This window comes from Paramormyrops kingsleyae, chromosome 7 (assembly GCF_048594095.1).
Source record: "Paramormyrops kingsleyae isolate MSU_618 chromosome 7, PKINGS_0.4, whole genome shotgun sequence".
NCBI classification, from domain to species: domain Eukaryota; kingdom Metazoa; phylum Chordata; class Actinopteri; order Osteoglossiformes; family Mormyridae; genus Paramormyrops; species Paramormyrops kingsleyae.
The window spans coordinates 11,307,248-11,326,492 of NC_132803.1; the positions used below are offsets into that span (position 1 = coordinate 11,307,248).

The 19,245-nt window shown below is 42.1% G+C and overlaps 2 protein-coding genes across 3 annotated transcripts; one reads left to right on the forward strand and one right to left on the reverse strand.

The window, feature by feature from the left end:
• The first annotated feature begins 996 nt into the window (after positions 1–996).
• capslb (calcyphosine-like b) lies at positions 997–4,669 on the forward strand. 2 transcript variants are annotated; one of them, XM_023808547.2, is made up of 6 exons: positions 997–1,054; positions 1,570–1,728; positions 2,174–2,351; positions 2,481–2,690; positions 3,526–3,653; positions 4,425–4,669. In XM_023808547.2, exons 2-5 carry the CDS (start codon positions 1,592–1,594, stop codon positions 3,628–3,630), a joined length of 630 nt encoding a protein of 209 aa, XP_023664315.2. In that variant the 5' UTR covers positions 997–1,054; positions 1,570–1,591; the 3' UTR covers positions 3,631–3,653; positions 4,425–4,669. The 2 variants fall into 2 exon arrangements, with proteins under 2 accessions (XP_023664315.2, XP_023664317.2); XM_023808549.2 differs by lacking the exon at positions 3,526–3,653.
• Positions 4,670–6,898: 2,229 nt separating this feature from the next.
• LOC111842188 (uncharacterized) lies at positions 6,899–18,516 on the reverse strand. The gene is made up of 6 exons (XM_072714268.1): positions 18,072–18,516; positions 10,170–10,272; positions 9,743–9,909; positions 9,516–9,655; positions 9,261–9,420; positions 6,899–9,165 (listed from the first exon to the last, which is right to left on the reverse strand). Exons 1-6 carry the CDS (start codon positions 18,145–18,147, stop codon positions 9,062–9,064), a joined length of 750 nt encoding a protein of 249 aa, XP_072570369.1. The 5' UTR covers positions 18,148–18,516; the 3' UTR covers positions 6,899–9,061.
• Between the last annotated feature and the right edge of the window lie 729 nt (positions 18,517–19,245).

Genomic DNA, 19,245 nt, shown 5'->3' on the forward strand with positions numbered 1-19,245 from the left:
GAGACTCTGACGTGAAAGAACATATCGTTCATACTCTTCTCACGGAGCAGCGGGTCACAGGCGGACAGTTCTCGCGCAGCAGCACCGCCCAGCTGCAGTCAGAGCAGAAGATGTTCACCCCTCCGCGTCCAGACTGCAAATGAATCGCGCATGCGCCAAGCTGCCGCTGGCTGATCCTGCCTTGATCCTGGAATGACAACTTTTGATCTGATTTGTGCTTTAGTATTTACTGAGTTACTACAAAGTATTTGCGCCCCCTCAAAGTGTCACTGATAACTTTTACGTTAGTAAAATGTTGGTGCGGTATTTGGACTTCTACTTAGGTATGAACATTAAGTAGGCCTACTTTTCCACCATTTATGGAAAAGAGAAAAAAAACAGCCTTGTGACAGTCTCATCGGTGTTATTATTTAGATGGGGGACTAGTTCCCTAATATTCACAGCACAAGGTTCTGCTTTTCTTGTCACCGTGACAGAATACATAGGGCGGAGTTTCCAACTTTGGTCAGCTGGCTGCAGTGAGACTTTCAATTTCAGACAAGTCTACACACATACCCACGCATTTACATGTATGTAACGGTTTTATTAACTTGTAAATAGTCGGTAGGGTTTGCAAACCACCCCAATGCTTCTGATATAGCTAATTTTAGATTTATAATGGAATAATAAAGATTTGCCATAAGATTTCTTGTGTGAGTGTGAGTCAGAAAGAGTGAGTGTCACGCCAGATGTGTGAGAGTTGGCAACCCTGACTTAGGTCGCACTCAATAATTATTTCCTGAAATATTAATGTCATCTATTCCCATGATAACAAAGCATACATAGAGCTCAGGTGTTCGTTGAGCTCAGCGGGCAGCAGGTCACACAGAGGTCACGTTATTCATCAAACTGCTTCTGTTAAAGTGCGCCTTTAGTAAGGATAGCCCCAGCGGCGCTTCAGCGATGATAAATCTGACCAATAGAAGTACAGAGCTGAGGGTTCCTATGGAAACGGACGCAGGCGTCGGTGCTGCGCCATATTGGCTAAAAAGTCACTAATCGCTTCTGACATCAGGTAAGAAAGTAAATGGTAAAAGTAGAAATTAGTCATATTAGTCGTCGGTAGTACAGGGCAACGTTTATTTACCGCTGGTGATAGCTCAATATGAAGACGGTTGGTGGATGTTTAACTAGAAGGACGCCAGATCAAGCAGTTCACATAGGTTCCGTCATCGTTACACATATTACGGTGCTTATTACCACATATTAGCGAAGCATTTTCTTAATAATAAATAGATATCAAACGACAAAATATATATACATATATGTATATATTTATATATGTGTACGTGTATATGCGTTGGGATACTCCCGTAAAATCAGTAAATGAAAAGCAGATACCGGTTTAAATGATGTCCACCCATCAAACTGGTTTTTCCCTTTACAACCTTTCAGGAAAGCATATTGAAACATGACTATTTTAACCAGCAGTCCACATTGCTTGCATTTCTTGGCTCAGAATTTTTCTAGAAGCAGTCTTGTGATTTTCGAAATGTACAGTTTCTCTTTCTTTTCCTGACTGTTTTATAGCTGATACATGACTGTATAGACCATGGCTGGAACTTCGCGGCACGATCGGGCGATGACCATGGATGCTAAACGACAGCTGCTTACCGTGTCAGACCCTCTGGAACGCCTGCGGCTGCAGTGTCTAGCACGCGGGTCTGCAGGCATCAAGGGACTGGGCAGGTACTGGGCGCGTGGCGGATACACAGGGCCAGTGAAGCTCTCTTCGTGTGGTACATGTGTCTAATGAGTGAGAATCCTCTTCCAAACACTGAGCCCCTGCTCACATGGTGGGTCTGGCCAGTGTGAGTCCTGTTACACTATGAATTTCAATGATGAAAATGTATTCATTTGGAAAGGATTTTACCCTCTTCAAGATAAATCCCGAATGTGGCATTTTTTAAACACCTGGTTTGACTGTCAAGCCATGCACTTCAGGTGCTGGAGATCTTTGCTTAGCTGTGTTCATGCTAATCCAGTTTGAGGAGAATTTATCATACTGGCAGTACATTTGGTATTGAAAACAGTGCTTAACATAGTTGCCCTGAGGACACTGCCCAAATGGTATTTATCAGTCATTTGGTAACTTGTTTTGGAGATCGTAAAACATAAATATTTATTTCCACAGGACCTTCAAGATAATGGATGATGACAACAGCCGTACCCTAGACACGAAAGAGTTCCTCAAGGGCTTAAATGACTATGGTGTGAACATCGAAAAAGATGAGGCCCTAAAGCTGTTCCAGCTCTTTGACAGGGATGGCAGTGGACTCATTGACTTTGATGAATTTCTCATCATGCTCAGGGTCAGCAAACTGATATCCAACTGCTGCAGTCAAAGCGCTTATTCATATGTCCACTAGGGGGAAGCATTGGGTGGATTTATTCTCATATATTTCCCAGATAGGGGGTTGAGATTGTTTTTATGGTTACAGCCGCCCATGTCTAATGCCAGGAAAGAAGTGATCATGGAGGCTTTCCGAAAGCTGGATAAGACCGGCGATGGGATCATCACCATTGAAGACTTAAAGGGAGTGTATAACGCGAAGAACCACCCGAAATATCAAAACGGAGAGTTAACCGAGGAGCAGGTCTTCCGTCAGTTCCTGGATAACTTTGACTCACCCTATGACAAGGACGGGAAGGTAGGTGACATCACACACTTCCTTTCAGTAATGGCAGTTGTCCATGCTGTGTTCTGCGTCTATGAAGAACCTACTAAAATCTGAAAGAAGATCAATAACTCTGGGACTCACTGAGCACAGCAAACTAATCATTTTACTGTGCATCTATGTGCTTGATGTACAGTACATGCTATACTGTATGTGCTAAGCGTTTAATCAGTCTCCCTCTGTCCCTAATCCATCACCCCTCCTCCCAAATACGCACGGCTTCTCTGGCTTGTAATAGTGAAACTACTGAAACTGTAATAACCTGCAGGCCAGAAAAGCTGACAATGCTTTGGAGTTTACCGAGGTGAAGAGGGAGAGCATCACAATGGTTCACACAGGAAGCCTGTCTTATCTTTAACCTCTGTAATGAAATCAACACAAACTGAGAGATGTGAGCTAAATGAAAAACGCTTGTTGGTTATTAAAGGCTGTGCTTTCTGGCAGTCAAACAGGGTACTGGGGACAGTACCATTGCTGAAAGGTAGAGGAAAAGGGCACGTCATTGTGGTACTCAAGATGATGGTGCCATCTTGGACCGGGTGCATGCAGCTGAAATAACACAAAGGGTGAAAGATGACTGAAATCCAGCAGTCTGTTGAAAATCTTGAGAAGCTCTTCCTTTATTTCCAGTGACCCTTGGGAGCCTGCACATCACCAGGAGACATTCAGTGTTTCACCAAACAACAACTATACCCATGCTCACACTCACGTGAGACTCCTTACATGGCTCACGGGAGTGTAGTTTGCGCTACATGCATGCAGTGCGTTTTATGTCAGTGTTGGTTATTCTCTTGTTCTGCTGTGATAGGTGACCCAGGAAGAGTTTATGAATTACTACGCAGGTGTGAGTGCTTCCATCGACACAGATGTCTACTTTATCGTTATGATGCGGAATGCCTGGAAATTAAACTAACAGCTCGATCTACAATCCCTAGGGTAACAAGCCTTGACCCCGACCTGTGGGATGTGGATTGCAGAGCAGGCTTTTCTGCGATGCCGCCTTTGTAGAGTCTTTCATTCCCCTATAGGGAGTCAGTCTGCTCTGCTTCCTGCCTTTTCTTTGGGGTAGCAACAAGCAAACATCTTTCTTACCTGTATCTCTCTCTATTTGTAGCTTGATTCCTGAGAATGAATCCTCAGACACACCCTAGGGGCTGTTCCACAAAGCAGGATTTCTTGCTTATCCGGATAACTTGTCGGATTTAAGGTAGTCTGGGCTAAATGAAAGGGAATGAAAATAAAGTCCATTTAGCCCAGACTACCTTAAATCCAATCTACCTTATCTGGCTAAGCAAGAAATCCTCCTTCATGGAATACCCCCCTGGAAATGATAACGTTTTACACTATGGTACAGTCCACTGATCTGTGCAGACTGAACCGTAAGGCTGTTCAGTGCCCCTGTGTGGTCACTCATTCTTAGAGTCTGTGGTCTGATCAAAACCACATTTAGCTGATAGCATAGTTGTTTCTGGGTTATCAGTCGCTTTGCATCAGAAGTGGCCGCTGTCCTCTGTAGGTGTTAGCGTGCTAATGCACTGTGCATAATGGATGTTCTTCTCTCCATACGGGCTGCCGCCTCTGTTTGAGCTTCCCCGTGTTTTCATCCTGTTTGTGTCAGAAGACCGATCCGAGTCTGAAGGCTGCTGAACACCGTGGGCTGAGGCGTAACTTTGGGTGCCTGACATCTGTCCTCTGCATCTCCTGCAGGTGACCAAGGAGGAGTTCTTAAACTATTACTCCGGAGTCAGTGCCTCCATCGACAGCGACGTATACTTTATTCTGATGATGAGGAGTGCATGGAGACTCTGATTTTCTATTACTGTTGTTATTATTTTGACTTTTTACTGGATCCTGGGACCTTTTCTGTGGATGTTTTTTGTATATGCACTTGTATGTATAAAACTAATATCATACACATAAATTAAATAAATATGTCATTCTATGCATCAAAATGCTTTCAGATTCTGTAATACAGTAGAAAAGAGAGCAATAATGGTGGATGATCAAATTGTGGCTGGTGATTGCTGTTAATCTTCAGAGTTGGATAATTCAGGTCAAAAGAGTAAACGTCCGGGATTTTGTTTCAACCAACCAGTTGAGCATAAGAGTCACAGTCACAGAGTACTCAACTGGTTGGTTGAAACAAAATCCCGGTCTGGACTTTTACTCTCTAGACCTGAATTACCAAACTCTGTTAACGTTTGACATAAATGCAGGTTTTGAAAGACACATTAACATTGTGAGTTGACGATGATTCAGGGTGTCCTCAGCTTTCATGTTTAATGGAACAGAATCCAGGCGCACTGTAAATCTATAGTGGATAAGCAGTTCTGAAGATGGAGAGATGGTGATTTTCAGTTGCTGTGTAAATGTAATTATGCCATATCAAAACACATGTGATTTTATCCTCTATTATATTGTTTCCCAACACAGGCCCTGGGGGCCCCAGATCATCCACGTTTTTGCTCCCTCTCAAATGGTCCACATTTTTGCTCCCACCCAGAGGAAGCAAAAATGTGGACTGTCTGGGGGGGGGGGGGGGTCCTCGAGGATCAGACTGGGAAACACTGATCTGAAAGCAGTCCATCCATCTTTTAAATGCTTAAGTTGTGGTCAGGGATATTATGAGGGCCTGGAATCTACCCCTGACAGCATGGACCACTTGAATGGGATGCTGGCCCATCACAGGACACACACATACATGCACTCAGGGGAGTTTACAGACACCAGTTATCACAACTGTGTGTCTTAGACTGTGCAAGAAACCCATTCGACACATGTGTCGATGCAGGGGTCTGTAGTGGCAGCTGCAGGGAAGGGGGTAAGACCAGGTGGGCCCCCACAAAGATTGTGGAGCCCCCTGCCAATATGATGTTTGTCAATCATCTCTTTTACTGTTTGCTGCCTCGGCTGAACATAACGGTGGCGTGACCATCTCCATTCAGTTTTTTTAAATACCCAGGTGTGAACTTTTGGTGAACTTAGGCGAATCCCTTCCTTCATTAGCAAACCTTGGCAGCTTCTGCTTGTTGCAGCTTGTCTGGCTAGGTGGTTAATAAGATATTTGTCCTTCTACATAGTGATAAGCTGCAGCACTAATAAATTACATATTCATACACTAAAGGCTAACAAAATGGCTAACAGATACGGAAACTTCTAAGCCAACACAAGGTGCTCATTCATACTTGTTTTTTGTCACATTGTGCACAGCAATAATTGGTCTGCATTCTCTAAAGGTTACAAAGTCACTCTCTACACGGTTTACATCAGCTTCTTATAGAGTCCTAATGATTACATTCTCTATGCGTTATGAAGTACTAAATAATATTTCATATATGCACTTGACACATTTTGTAGTATACGGGTAAAGAGTAACGTACAAGGAAGGTTAAATTGCATTTATGAATTTTCAAGACTGGCTCAAACAGGTTTAGTTGCACGTGCATTTCTCCTTAAGGAAGACGATGGAGTTCTGCTGAGAGCTCATCCCTGTAAGGGGACCTTCGACGCTTCTTCCCGGCATGACCATGTTGTCACTACCGAAAATGTTACACCTACCGAAAATGTAACTTCCGCTACTACGCATGCGCACGCTTGCGACTTCTGGAAGGAGGCGTGCTATTTTTACGGCATAATTTTTTACGATTTCATCGTCTGTTGTTTTTTGATGAGAATGTCGACAGCGAGAGGAAAGAGAAGATTTAACCGGATAATGATGGAGTCCTTCGACTTTAAAAGATTTTATTTCGCATAGGCCTTTAATGCCCAATGTGCTTCAGAAGGAGCGACGTAAAATACAGGGTATGGCCATCAATTTTAGTCAAAGGTGACATTAATTTAATGTTACCATTATGTACTACTCCCAGTTCGATGTGCTGTGAAGTTACTTAAATTAAGCCTGCTTTTTTCTCCTTAGTCATTTCTTTTCTTAATTGTATCAGTGTAATTACCACACACTCGTGTCAGTTAAGGCAGCTGTGTCTTGTGGTGTTAAATGAAGCAAATTATATTTGTTTCTGACAGACGACCGATTGTTTTATCTTGGGCCAAACCGCACAACATGAACATTGTTTATGTTGTGCAAATAAAAGTTCTTAACTATTATTTTTGTGTGATTTTTTTTTTTAGAAAATGCTGTACATATATCAAAGCCCCTTGATAAGCAATATGGGTACACACGATTGATATACACACCAATTTTATTATATTTTCTAAAGAAAAGGCATATATTCAGCAATACCATTGGGAAAAACCTTAAGTAAGATTACTGTCAGGCACTAAAAGCAACGCGCACACAGATGCAAATATTACAATCGGCAAAGCAATATGGTTTGTTTTTTTTGTTTTTTGAAGAAATCAGTGTAGATTTAGATGGAAAAAACCACACGTTTTATGCAAATTATGCCCACCTGGTTTGAAAAAACAAGTCAGTCACATCTGCATCGAATTTGAAACGACACATCGAGTTAAAGTATCAAAGCAGTTTTAGGGAATACCTTCATCTTAATGATGAGCACAAAAAAATCATTAACAAAGTATGACTATGAAAAAATAACCACAAAGTTCACTGTTAGCATAACATGACACGATTAGCGGTAAGATCGATTCTCAACCTCAGAATTGGTTTTTAATGTAACAATCTTTTTAATGAAACTCATGTCTGATTGTTCAGTGGTAAATGACAGATAGGAGAAAATCTAAGAAGGTTCAGATAGAAAGACGTTGTATTGAAAATATTAATAAAAAAAAAACGAACGAACATGAACTAGTTCATTTTTATTTGAATGAACTGAACTTTGAACTAGTTCTTTTTCAGTGTGAACTGGCACAACACTGAAAAGCAGTGTGAGAAATTTGATCACAAAAAATGAAGGACCAGTTTTAGGATTAGTGGGGGAAGTAGTTCTGGGCTGTGCAAGTCCCAGTCAGAGCAGTTCGTACATGTTGATGCCATGTGAGGGAGGTAGATTAACCTTTTCGTTATTGCCATAGAACCGGGGAAGAGAACCTGATCCATGGAGAGCCGGAGTGGGTGTGGATTTTTGGGATGACCACCCAATCAGCTGATTGGAGTCCAGAAGCACTGCTTGTTATTGGCTTGTTAGTGGAAGCTAACAGGTGGACCCTGTGACCAGAGCACGAGGAGATAAGCAATACTAGCACTTGCAGCTGAAGGTTCTCTTCAGGATAACTTGAGGGTCTGTGAATTAATTCTCCTTGTCATTGAGTATTACGGCAGATGCTAACTTGTTGAGGGATGGATTGTGTGAAAACACCAGCATTGCTTCTTCAAATGCAAAGTATAAAACTATTAGGAAAAAACGTCTGGGAAAAAGTATCAAGATTTGATCGTGGTTGTTACCTTGTTAGGCTTGTAGCCTTGAACCAAAGTGTGTTTGGGGTTTGGAATAATCGGCCAAATGATTAATTTTTATACTCTAAATAAAGAAACAGAGCACATATGCTTTTTAGACAGAAACAGGATGAGTTCCAATATCTTAAATTTCTTATCTTCCTGTCAGGACATTGCATAACATTACCCCAAATTGACAAAAACAATAAACAGTGTATGAGCCTTCCTTCTTTGACTATCTCATCTGTAGATTTAATCGTGTCTCTTTAACACAAGGGCTGATTTACACGCAGCACGAGTCATATGTGTTATCATGTTTCTATATAATCAGGTGTTCGGACAACACTGTCCCCCCCTGATCAGACAACCTTGCCGACTAAGGGAAGGAGTCATGGGCAGGATGCCTAAGAGGAAGCACTTTTCATAAGAATTTATGACAATACAGACTGATGCCTTTGTATGTGACTTTGCTGTATTAATGAGCTCGGGGAACAACCATCCAGCTGCCACCCTCGTAGTAATGTTCCAAAGATTTTCTGGTCAACATAACCTTTATAGGGGTACATTCACAGTTCGCGGCCCCTCCTCTGAACCAGATCAAACAGATTAGGGCAGGGGGTGCACTTTGTAACACACATATGCCTTATGCAGATTGCACCTTTCAAACATGTATACTTCACGTGATCAGCATGCTGCAGGCCTGGGGCACGTGAGGGGGCGTCTATGCTTCTGCATGGCCTCTGTCTTTGTGGTGTTCCTGCCATGTCTGCTGCATGCGCTCGATGCTCAGCCTTTGTCCCCCAGTCTGCATTTCTTGTCAATTCTAACAAGTACTATGCTCCAAAACATGAGTGCAACACTTAGGCTAAAAAAGTATTGAGGTTTAAGCGTGACTGTCAGCTGTCTGTCACCCAGGCATTCTTGCAATAATGTATAAAAAAAAAAGTTCCAAAAGCAGTTTATCTAAAAGCTGTTCATTTTTCTGTCACACTTACGCCTTGTACCAACACCAAACCATTACTGCAGCAATCATTAGCAAGAGGAGCAGTGCACCTATGACTATGTAGATTGTATGCAGCTGATCTGCCTGATGTTCTACACAAAGTGGGGAAAAAAGGGTTTGGAGTCACTGGGATGAGTAAATCAATGGGTTAGTTCATTAATGTCCATCATTGGTTATTTCTGCTTACCCTTTGGGGTCTGGAACTTGCTCCAGTGGCTCCAATCACTCCAGTAGCCATCAAAATAATGGCCGTTTGGTTTGCATCTGACCTTCACACAGTACTGTGTATTCTCTCTGAGGACATCTCTGGACTCAATGTGTAACTCATCTTGCTCTACAACATAAGTCTAGCGCAAAAAAAAGATTTCAATCAAACAGGCCTTTAGATATTTAAAAAGCACAGTCTCCCAATTACCCACAAAAAGCACCTTTAGCATCTCACCCTGTTGTGGCCTTTGATCTTGACTTCCCGCATTAGAACAGTCTCGAGGATATCACCCTTATAACCTGTTTCGATGGATACTACTGCTTTCCATTCCTTGGCCACAAAGGTTGTACTGACCATTGGTGCATTTGGTTTTACTGCAAGAAGCCGAATTTGTAATTACATGTTTAAGATGTATGTAGTTTCTTGTATAGTTAAAAAGCATGTTAAAAAGATTTACTTACTTATTTTCTTCAGTTCATATGTTTTACTGAATGGTTCCCTTGTCTGGAACAGAATTTTGAGACGGTATTTGGAGAGCGGGGAGAGATTAGGGAATGTAATGTTGTCATCTCTTGTCATAATTGTTTTACAGTCCTGGATCATGACTGGTTCCCTTGGGGACTCAGTGCTACAGAGAGAAATACATTTTAACTCGTTTATTACTTAACATTTTAATTTTCACCCTCTACACTTCAGCAGTAAATCCTTGTGCTCCATTGCTTTGTCATTTTGAACCAGAATAATACTTATCCGTTGCTTTTACAGCGTGGCACTTGCTGTTATCTGTATATTTTACTGAATATAGCACAGCAGCATGTAATTCCCTTTTCCTTGGATTCGTATGCCACAAATCCAGTGCTTAACAGTTTTTTTGGCATTTCTACTTACCACAGAGTTGCATTTTTCAGCTCTGTAAGCAGGTCTTCATCCACTTGGCAAAATAACAGAGTGTTCTCCACAGTCACACTAGACCAGCATTGAACATATGGTTCTGTGGATGTACAACAGACCAGTCCTACTTCAGTGATGGGGTCAGAAATACAAGTCACCAACATGGTTTTGAACAGGCCCCTTGATTAATGTGAAATTCTGCATTTTAGATTTTGGATTATTCATTAAGTAGTATTGACATTAAGTATTTAACGTTGAGATGGGGTGGTGTAATGGACAGGGAATTAAAAAAAAATTGTTCTACAGCTGTAACGTACAAAGCACGGGGAAACTGGAAAGCTTGTAACTGCTGGTGCTCTGCTCTTCCAGCTTTGTGAAGGCAGCCCTGAGAGTCTGATTTCTGCTCCCGCATTATTCAGTGTCACGCGTTGGGTTAGGGGTAAGTGTGACTTTATTTCAGGAGGGTGGTGCTGTGGGGTGCGTAAATACCCCAGGGTGAAACAAAGGCGTCATTTCCCTGATGTATGTACACATCCAGCGCGCCTTCCCTCAGGGTGGTGTTGTGGACATTAGAGGAGCTGCGAAATTACAGCTTCTCGCACAAAAACCCAAACAACCCTATTCTATCTTCTTCTGGCTCCCCCCTAATCAGCAAGGGCCTTGGCCAAGGCCGCTGCTGTATTCAACAACTCCCCCAGAAGACCAAGGCGGTGAGACTCTCTTGCATTCCTTTACCCAAACCACAAAGGACACCCTCCCCCAATCCAACGCCTTCGCCGCTTCATACCCCCAGAGTGGACAGGCGGGTCTGTTGACTGGCGCTGACTTCGTTGACTGGCGCCGGTCAGGATGGCTGTTGTCTATGCTGGACTACCTCCAACTCCCCATTCCCCACCCCTGTTGCAAGTCACGAGTCTGTTCTTAGGTGTGGTGACCATGTGCTTATGTTGCTGAGGTGTTTTTTTCTGTTCCTACATTATACTCCCTATTGAAGTACAGTAGGGGGGCTGTTTTTTTTTTTATTCGCCTCGCGTTTCCTAATGTAATTCTGTTTCTCTGTTTTTCTATATCCCCCGTCTACCTGACCTGTCTAACCCCTGTAATGTTTGTATGTGTATGGTCGGGTAGATCGGGACAAATTTCATTTCACTGCATGTTGTACCTGTACATCTGTGCATGTGACAAATAAAGCAACCTTGAACCTTGATCTGGGGTTAACAGGGTGACTGAAAGCACCGCAACACATGTGAGACACCAGAACACACCCAGAATATAGCTACACAAACCTACCCTGGGCAGAATGATGCCTCCATTCCAGGAAACGTTATACCACAATAATCACAATAATTGAGAAATTACCTGAACCGTATTCTTTTGGAGAGTGTTTCCTAACCCAGTCCTCAGGAATCCACAGACAGTCCATATTTTTGCCCCTGGTAGGGAGCTGGGAAGGAGCAAAACATGGATTGTCCGGGGGACCATGAAGACCAGGTTGGTAAACACTGTCCAAAAGAATATGGTTCAGGTACATTTCTCAATGTATTGATCTGTTGTTTTTCAGGGTATATGAACGCAGTAATGAATAGTATGTCAGTGTTACTGGGGTGAAGCACTAACATTAAGATAGGAGCAGAAATTGTGCCTAATGAGGTGTGAATCATATGAGCATATTATAGACTTGAAGCAGCTTTCGCTTTGAATCACTCATTTGAGCGAAGAGACGGCAAATCAGGCAGCAGCATGTAACCCTTTAACAAGAAGGGGGAGCGGTGGCTGGAGGTGAGAGCGGAGCAGGAGCGAAATGCAGTGATGAACCATGGAGATGTAGAGATGGCAATTTCGGCACCCAGGATCGATCCGTTCCGAAGACGGCCGAAACTTATGGTTTCGATACGGAGTGTACGAAATATTTCGAAACATCAGTCACGGGACCGCCGTGTTATTGTTCACTTCGAGAGAAAGAATCTATAAAACATCATCACATTCTGGGCCCTATGCACAAGCCGTGCCCATGTCCCCCCCCCCAAAAAAGGAAAAAAACAGCCTAATCACACAAGACTTCACTGGAATTTGGAAATTGAACACTTTTGAAACGGTGAAACGGTTTCACCGCTGCGTTGTTCATCAAATTACCATGCGAATGCGATTTCAATACGCGGCTGTTTAGAATGTGAATAGCGATCTTCACGCGAAAGCGGTACTACACGCCCCCATGCAAGTAAAACAAAGAAAAGTGACATAGTTTACATTCGATTTAACCGAATTTTAACAACTTTAAATACCTTCGACAATGGACGTTTTGGAAAGAAGACAGATTACAGATTTAGCCAGCGTTTTTTCCATGATTCTACACGAACATTTCAGCGAGATATAAACTGAAATAGACGAGAAAGATACGCGGCATCGCCGACGATGCCGTGGAACCCAGGGGGTTAGGCAAGAAAAAAAATATATACAGGTACATCTCAAAAAATTAGAATATCATGAAAAAGTTCAATATTTCTTGACAACCCTTTCAGAAAGTGAAATTCATATACTATATAGATTCATTACACATGGAGTGAAATATGTCAAGCCTTTATTTATTGGAATTTCGATGATTATGGCTTATACATAATAAAACCCAAAATTCACTGTCTCAGAAAATTAGAATATCACATAAGATCAATTAAAAAAAAGGATATTTTAAACAGAAATGGCAGGCTTCTGAAAAGTATGTTCATTCCTATGCACTCAATACTTGGTTGGGCCTCCTTTTGCATGAATTACAGCATCAATGCAGCCTGGCATGGAGGCGATCAGCCTGTGGCACTGCTGGGGTGTAATGGAAGCCCAGGTTGCTTTGATAGCAGCCTTCAGGTCATCTGCATTGTTGGGTCTGGTGTCTCATCTTCCTCTTGAAAATACCCTATATATTCTCTATGGGGTTCAGGTCAGGCGAGTTTGCTGGCCAATCAAGCACAGTAACACCATGGTCGTTGAACCAACTTTTGGTACCTTTGGTAATGTGGGCAGGTGCCAAGCCCTGCTGGAAAATGAAATCAGCATCTCCATAAAGCTTGTCAGTAGAAGGAAGCATGAAGTGCTCCAAGATTTCCTGGTAGATGGCTGCGTTTACTGTGGACTTCAGAATGAATACTGTGGACACCAGCAGATGACATGGCACCCCAAATCATCACTGACTGTGGAAGCTTCACACTGGACTTCAAGCAACGTGGATTCTGTGTCTCTCCACTCTTCCTCCAGACTCTGGGACCTTGATTTCCAAATGATTTGCAAATTTTACTTTCATCTGAAAAGAGGACTTTGGACCACTGAGCAACACTCCAGCAAGTTTTCTCCTTAGCCCAGGTAAGACGCTTCTGACGTTCTCCCTGGTTCAGGAATGGCTTGACACGAGGAATGCGACATTTGTAACCCGTGTCTTAGAATTCTTGAATGGATTTTGCTTGACAATCCTTCTCAAGGCTGCAGTTGTACCTGTTGCTGGGGCACCTTTTCCTACCACACTTTTTCCTTTCACTCAACTCTCTATGAATATGCTTGGATACAGCACTCTGTGAACAACCAGCTTCTTTGGCAATGACCTTTTGTGGCTTACCCTCCTTGTGGAGGGTGTCAATGACTGTCCTCTGGGCATCTGTCAAGTCAGCAGTCTTCCCCATGATTGTGTAGCCTCCTGACCCAGACTGAGACCATTTAAGGGCTCAGGAAACCTTTGCAGGTGATTAGCTGATTAGGGTGTGACACCATGACTTTCCAATATTGAACTTTTTCACAATATTCTAATTTTCTGAGACAATGAATTTTGGGTTTTATTATCTGTAAGCCATAATCTTTGAAATTCCAAGAAATAAAGGCTTGACATATTTCACTCTATGTGTAATGAATCTATATAATATATGAATTTCACCTTCTGAAAGGAATGTCAAGAAATATTGAACTTTTTCACGATATTCTAATTTTTTGAGATGTACCTGTATATCTAGACTGATCTAGACTACATCATATTAAGCTATGTGTAATTTCGCGATGGTATTGAAGTGTTTAATAATCACAGTTCATTTAATGTAGGTTATTTGCTTTCACATTTGGGCTCACCTTTCTTGGGAAAAAAAGTTTGTAAGCAGTTGCTTTCCCTCATTTTTTAATTTTGTTTCTTTCCTGCCTCTCTTTTCTTTTTTGAAAACCGGATTTAGCTTTGTTTGGCATCATCTTCCAGCACGGATTTAGCTGTTTCAGCAGAATGACCGCTAAATTAAAATGCGCCTAGTTAAAAAGCCCGGTAAAGACTAAACCATTGCAAGGGGTGAGGGTGCTTGTCCTCAGGCACAGTAAGCTAGGACACAATTCAATCCGTCAACCGATTTTCCCACAAAAATTACATTTACATTACTTAGCAACATTTATTGTGATCTTTGAATAATATTAATATATTTAAAGGAAAATAAAATTCCCAGATTCCTTAGGGGCCCTCCCCCCACATGGGGCCCTGGTAACTCAGTCCCCTATTCCCCCCCCCCACTACGACGCCCCTGTCCAATTGTATTAGTGAAACAGCTTAGCAGTTAATGTGATTTAGGCATAAGTATAGTGAAGGACATATAGTTATAGTAGGTGTAATATCAAGGTTTTGCTTGTTTGGAAACAAATCAAAAGCATAGACATAGATTACATATACATATATTTCAGACTGTTGTCTGAAACTGCGTTTTTGCACTGTTCCTTTCTGTACAAATTAATTAAAACTAAACCATTCCTATATAACCAGCTCAACATACACAAACCTAGATAGGATGAGTATTGTAACCTGACTAGCTAATTAATTACCATGCGCACTCAATACTCAGATGGTATGTAAATACAGAAATTTTAACAATACACAACCATGGGAACAAATACTCTCTATAAATGATATAAGACCCAATTTAGGTTTTGATTGACTGTATTGACTGGGGGAAATTCTGGTTCATACAAACATGCAAATAATGCAGATAATGCCAAACAGACAAGGTACAAAGACTGTACACATGGTGCGAGCAAAGAAACATACTGCAGCAGATTTAAAAAGTACACGTCTGGAGAAGGTTTGGTGTCGGTCACCAGTTGTCTGACGGCTTCGGGCAGCGATAATCCCCGGTAGCATTTTTAGCACAGCATCATGGAATGAGCCGGTGGCTAAATATGCTCCATTATAGAGGCCACTGAAGTGGACGACCAGACTTGTTCACAATGGCGGAACAACTGCACACAAGGTCCCGGGGCAAAACACAGATCGGGCCCCCCTGCGCACGCACACACACACATGCACGCACACTCACCTAAAGGATTATTAGGAACACCATACTAATACGGTGTTTGACCCCCTTTCGCCTTCAGAACTGCCTTAATTCTACGTGGCATTGATTCAACAAGGTGCTGAAAGCATTCTTTAGAAATGTTGGCCCATATTGATAGGATAGCATCTTGCAGTTGATGGAGATTTGTGGGATGCACATCCAGGGCACGAAGCTCCCGTTCCACCACATCCCAAAGATGCTCTATTGGGTTGAGATCTGGTGACTGTGGGGGCCATTTTAGTACAGTGAACTCATTGTCATGTTCAAGAAACCAATTTGAAATGATTCGAGCTTTGTGACATGGTGCATTATCCTGCTGGAAGTAGCCATCAGAGGATGGGTACATTGTGGTCATAAAGGGATGGACATGGTCAGAAACAATGCTCAGGTAGGCCGTGGCATTTAAACGATGCCCAATTGGCACTAAGGGGCCTAAAGTGTGCCCAGAAAACATCCCCCACACCATTACACCACCACCACCAGCCTGCACAGTGGTAACAAGGCATGATGGATCCATGTTCTCATTCTGTTTATGCCAAATTCTGACTCTACCATTTGAATGTCTCAACAGAAATCGAGACTCATCAGACCAGGCAACATTTTTCCAGTCTTCAACTGTCCAATTTTGGTGAGCTCGTGCAAATTGTAGCCTCTTTTTCCTATTTGTAGTGGAGATGAGTGGTACCCAGTGAGGTCTTCTGCTGTTGTAGCCCATCCACCTCAAGGTTGTGCATGTTGTGGCTTCACAAATGCTTTGCTGCATACCTCGGTTGTAACGAGTGGTTATTTCAGTCAAAGTTGCTCTTCTCAGACCGGCCTGTCTGGCACCAACAACCATGCCACGCTCAAAATTGCTTAAATCACCTTTCTTTCCCATTCTGACATTCAGTTTGGAGTTCAGGAGATTGTCTTGACCAGGACCACACCCCTAAATGCATTGAAGCAACTGCCATGTGGTTGGTTGATTAGATAATTGCATTAATGAGAAATTGAACAGGTGTTCCTAATAATCCTTTAGGTGAGTGTATATCGTGGCGCTGACACGAGTTTTACAGTATGGGTACAAGAAGACAAAAAAGCTTAATGAGAGAATTCAACTGTCCCTCACAAAAACTGTAAAGTTTTAGTGGCTAAATTGCGTTTTCTGCGCCTTTTCAGACAGGAGGAGATTTGTTTGGCTATGTCTAGAAAACAACGTTGTCATCAGTGTGGAGACCGTCAGAGTTTTACCAAGGACAAAAATTCCACCTCCAGCTGCCTGCCCATCTCATCCATTTCTGTTGCAAGAATTACAGTGTATTGTCCAAGTGAATAGGGTATAGGTTAATTAGTGTGCACACACCGTCTTTCTCATTCTCATAATGCGTCCATGCCTCCGGGTATAGCCCATTCAAATGTCATGTAGCCTAACTTTTTATACAATTTAAACAGCAGAGAATCATTAACCTACTTTAACGCATTTATTTATACAACCACATATTTCCCACATTTTGACATTAGTGATACAGTGAAGACGTCAACCCTGCCCATTAATCCGGGCTTGGGACGGGTGTTCTGTCATAAAATACTACCTATCGAGACGTGCTATCGAGCCTTTCTGCGCATGTGCAGTTCCACCGTCTTGGGATTAGGGTTAGGTTTTAGGGGTTAGGGTTAGGGTTAAGGTAAGGGTTTTAGGGGTTTTTGGGGGTTAGGGGTAGGGTAAGAGTTAGGGTAGGGCTATCGATTAGTACTACGGTAGCACTTTTCGACAAGGCAGCATATATCGACAGAACCCCGGCACCTAGTTGAGCTGGCTATAGATGTATGTCCTCAGACGGATGAGGACGTGCCCATCATGCACTGCAGTTTTTTTTGCAAATTCCTCAAACGGAAAACCTTTAAATACAAAAGGAACAGCTTAGCTTGACTTCAAAACATTACTATGTATTATATTCTAAGTTTGTTGTAGGGATTTTCCATACACCCACCATAATAAGAATGTATACCAAAAATGACATATATAAGATCACAAGTCACAGTTAATCTGCAAATAATGTATTCTAGCTGTCAAGAACTTGGGAGAAATTATAACACTATAACTTTGTCTGTATTTAGTGTGGGAGGGACTTCTTATGGCTGGGCGGAGGGCCCAGGCCCTGCTTGTTCGTAATATTGGTAACACCCTCTTCTCCGCGTAAGAGAGGTTTCGCAACCACCAGAGACATTAACAATGTAAAGTTTTTATTATTCATACTAGTTGAATTACGGTTGGAAAAAAGTTATCACACGCTAATTGCAAATATAGGATCCCTAAGACAGAATATAAAAGTCATCAAAAAGAAATTGTATTGTATTATACAATATTTTTGAAAGTTCGAGCTTCGTTACATTCGAAACTTGCAGCAATAGGTTTTTATTCTGCCCTATTTCATATAGCTGCAGTTCCGGTATTTGTCAGCAGGCTGTGCAGAACTAGTATTTCGAAACTTTTCGATCCGTTTCGGAACATTGTTTGTTTCGAATGTTTCGAAATTGTTTTCATGATTCGAAATTGCCATCTCTATGGAGATAGTCTTACCTTCATAGGCGCTGCCACTCTGGGCTTGAACCAACAGCGGGAAGATTAAGAGCGCCGCCCAGCACGACTGAGCCATGCTCCCTACTCAGAACACAGAACGCAGCAGAGGTGCAGTTCGGAGAAGGTGATCCTACAACTCAGAGAGGTTGTCTTCCCATATAAGGCCACTTAAAATTAATAAATTGTTTTACATGGCCGCCCGCCTCAATTTTTTGGTGCCGCCTCGATTTTTTTAATATTTTATATTTTTCAAAAAATCCGTTTTTTTCACCTCAAAAACTGTCAGAGATCGTCAATGTGCCAAATCCTGATATCCTGTGCACTGTGAGCAAGTAGTCTCTTGTAGGGTGGTCCAATAATAGTGACCCTCATTGAGGTCAAACAACAGCACTTCTATTGTTTGAAACAATGGAAGTGCTGTTGTTTTGCTATTGTCAGGAGGACGCTTTTATTGGGCCCTTCTGTGGCAAGACCATTAAACACTTAGACTAGGCATTTGTTTTGAAGGTTTCTCTTTTCTTGTAATTGATTGAACTGTTGAGAGTTTAAAATGTTGAGATACTGACAAATTAAAGTTTAATTTTCTAGTTTTAATATATCTCTGTTGCCGTTCGTCTTTTCGCTAAAAAATATAAAATATAAAATCCCCTACTCACCAATATTTTAGAAGTTTGAGTCATGTAAAACAATTTATTAATTTTAAGTGGCCTAAGCATGAGAGAAGATCGGAGGAAGATGGCAGAGGAAGTGAGAGGGCGGAGAGCAGCGGATTTGGTTTATGGTTCTGTGGATAACGGGAAGTCGTTCTTCTGTTTTTCCAGTGTGCACACTGCTGTCCGAGTGTCAGGATCGTTTCTCAGACGATTAGGAAAAACGTGTCAAGATTTACAATGAAATACTGAACACTGGTTCTTCGGTTTTCATTTAGTTTTATCTTTGGAATAATATGTACATTCTATTTCCTAATCAAATTATGATTTATAAAAATATGACTGTTGTGTAATTATGTGCAAATTCTGCTCCCAGTGTCACGCCCTGCTCGTTCGATCCCCCCGTGTGCCACGCCCCCCTCGTTAACCTCGTGTGAAATCCCGATGTTACCAGCTGTTTCCTGTTATTTCCAATTAATCCTGTGTATTTCAGTCCGCGTTCGAGTTTATTTCCCTAATCCTGT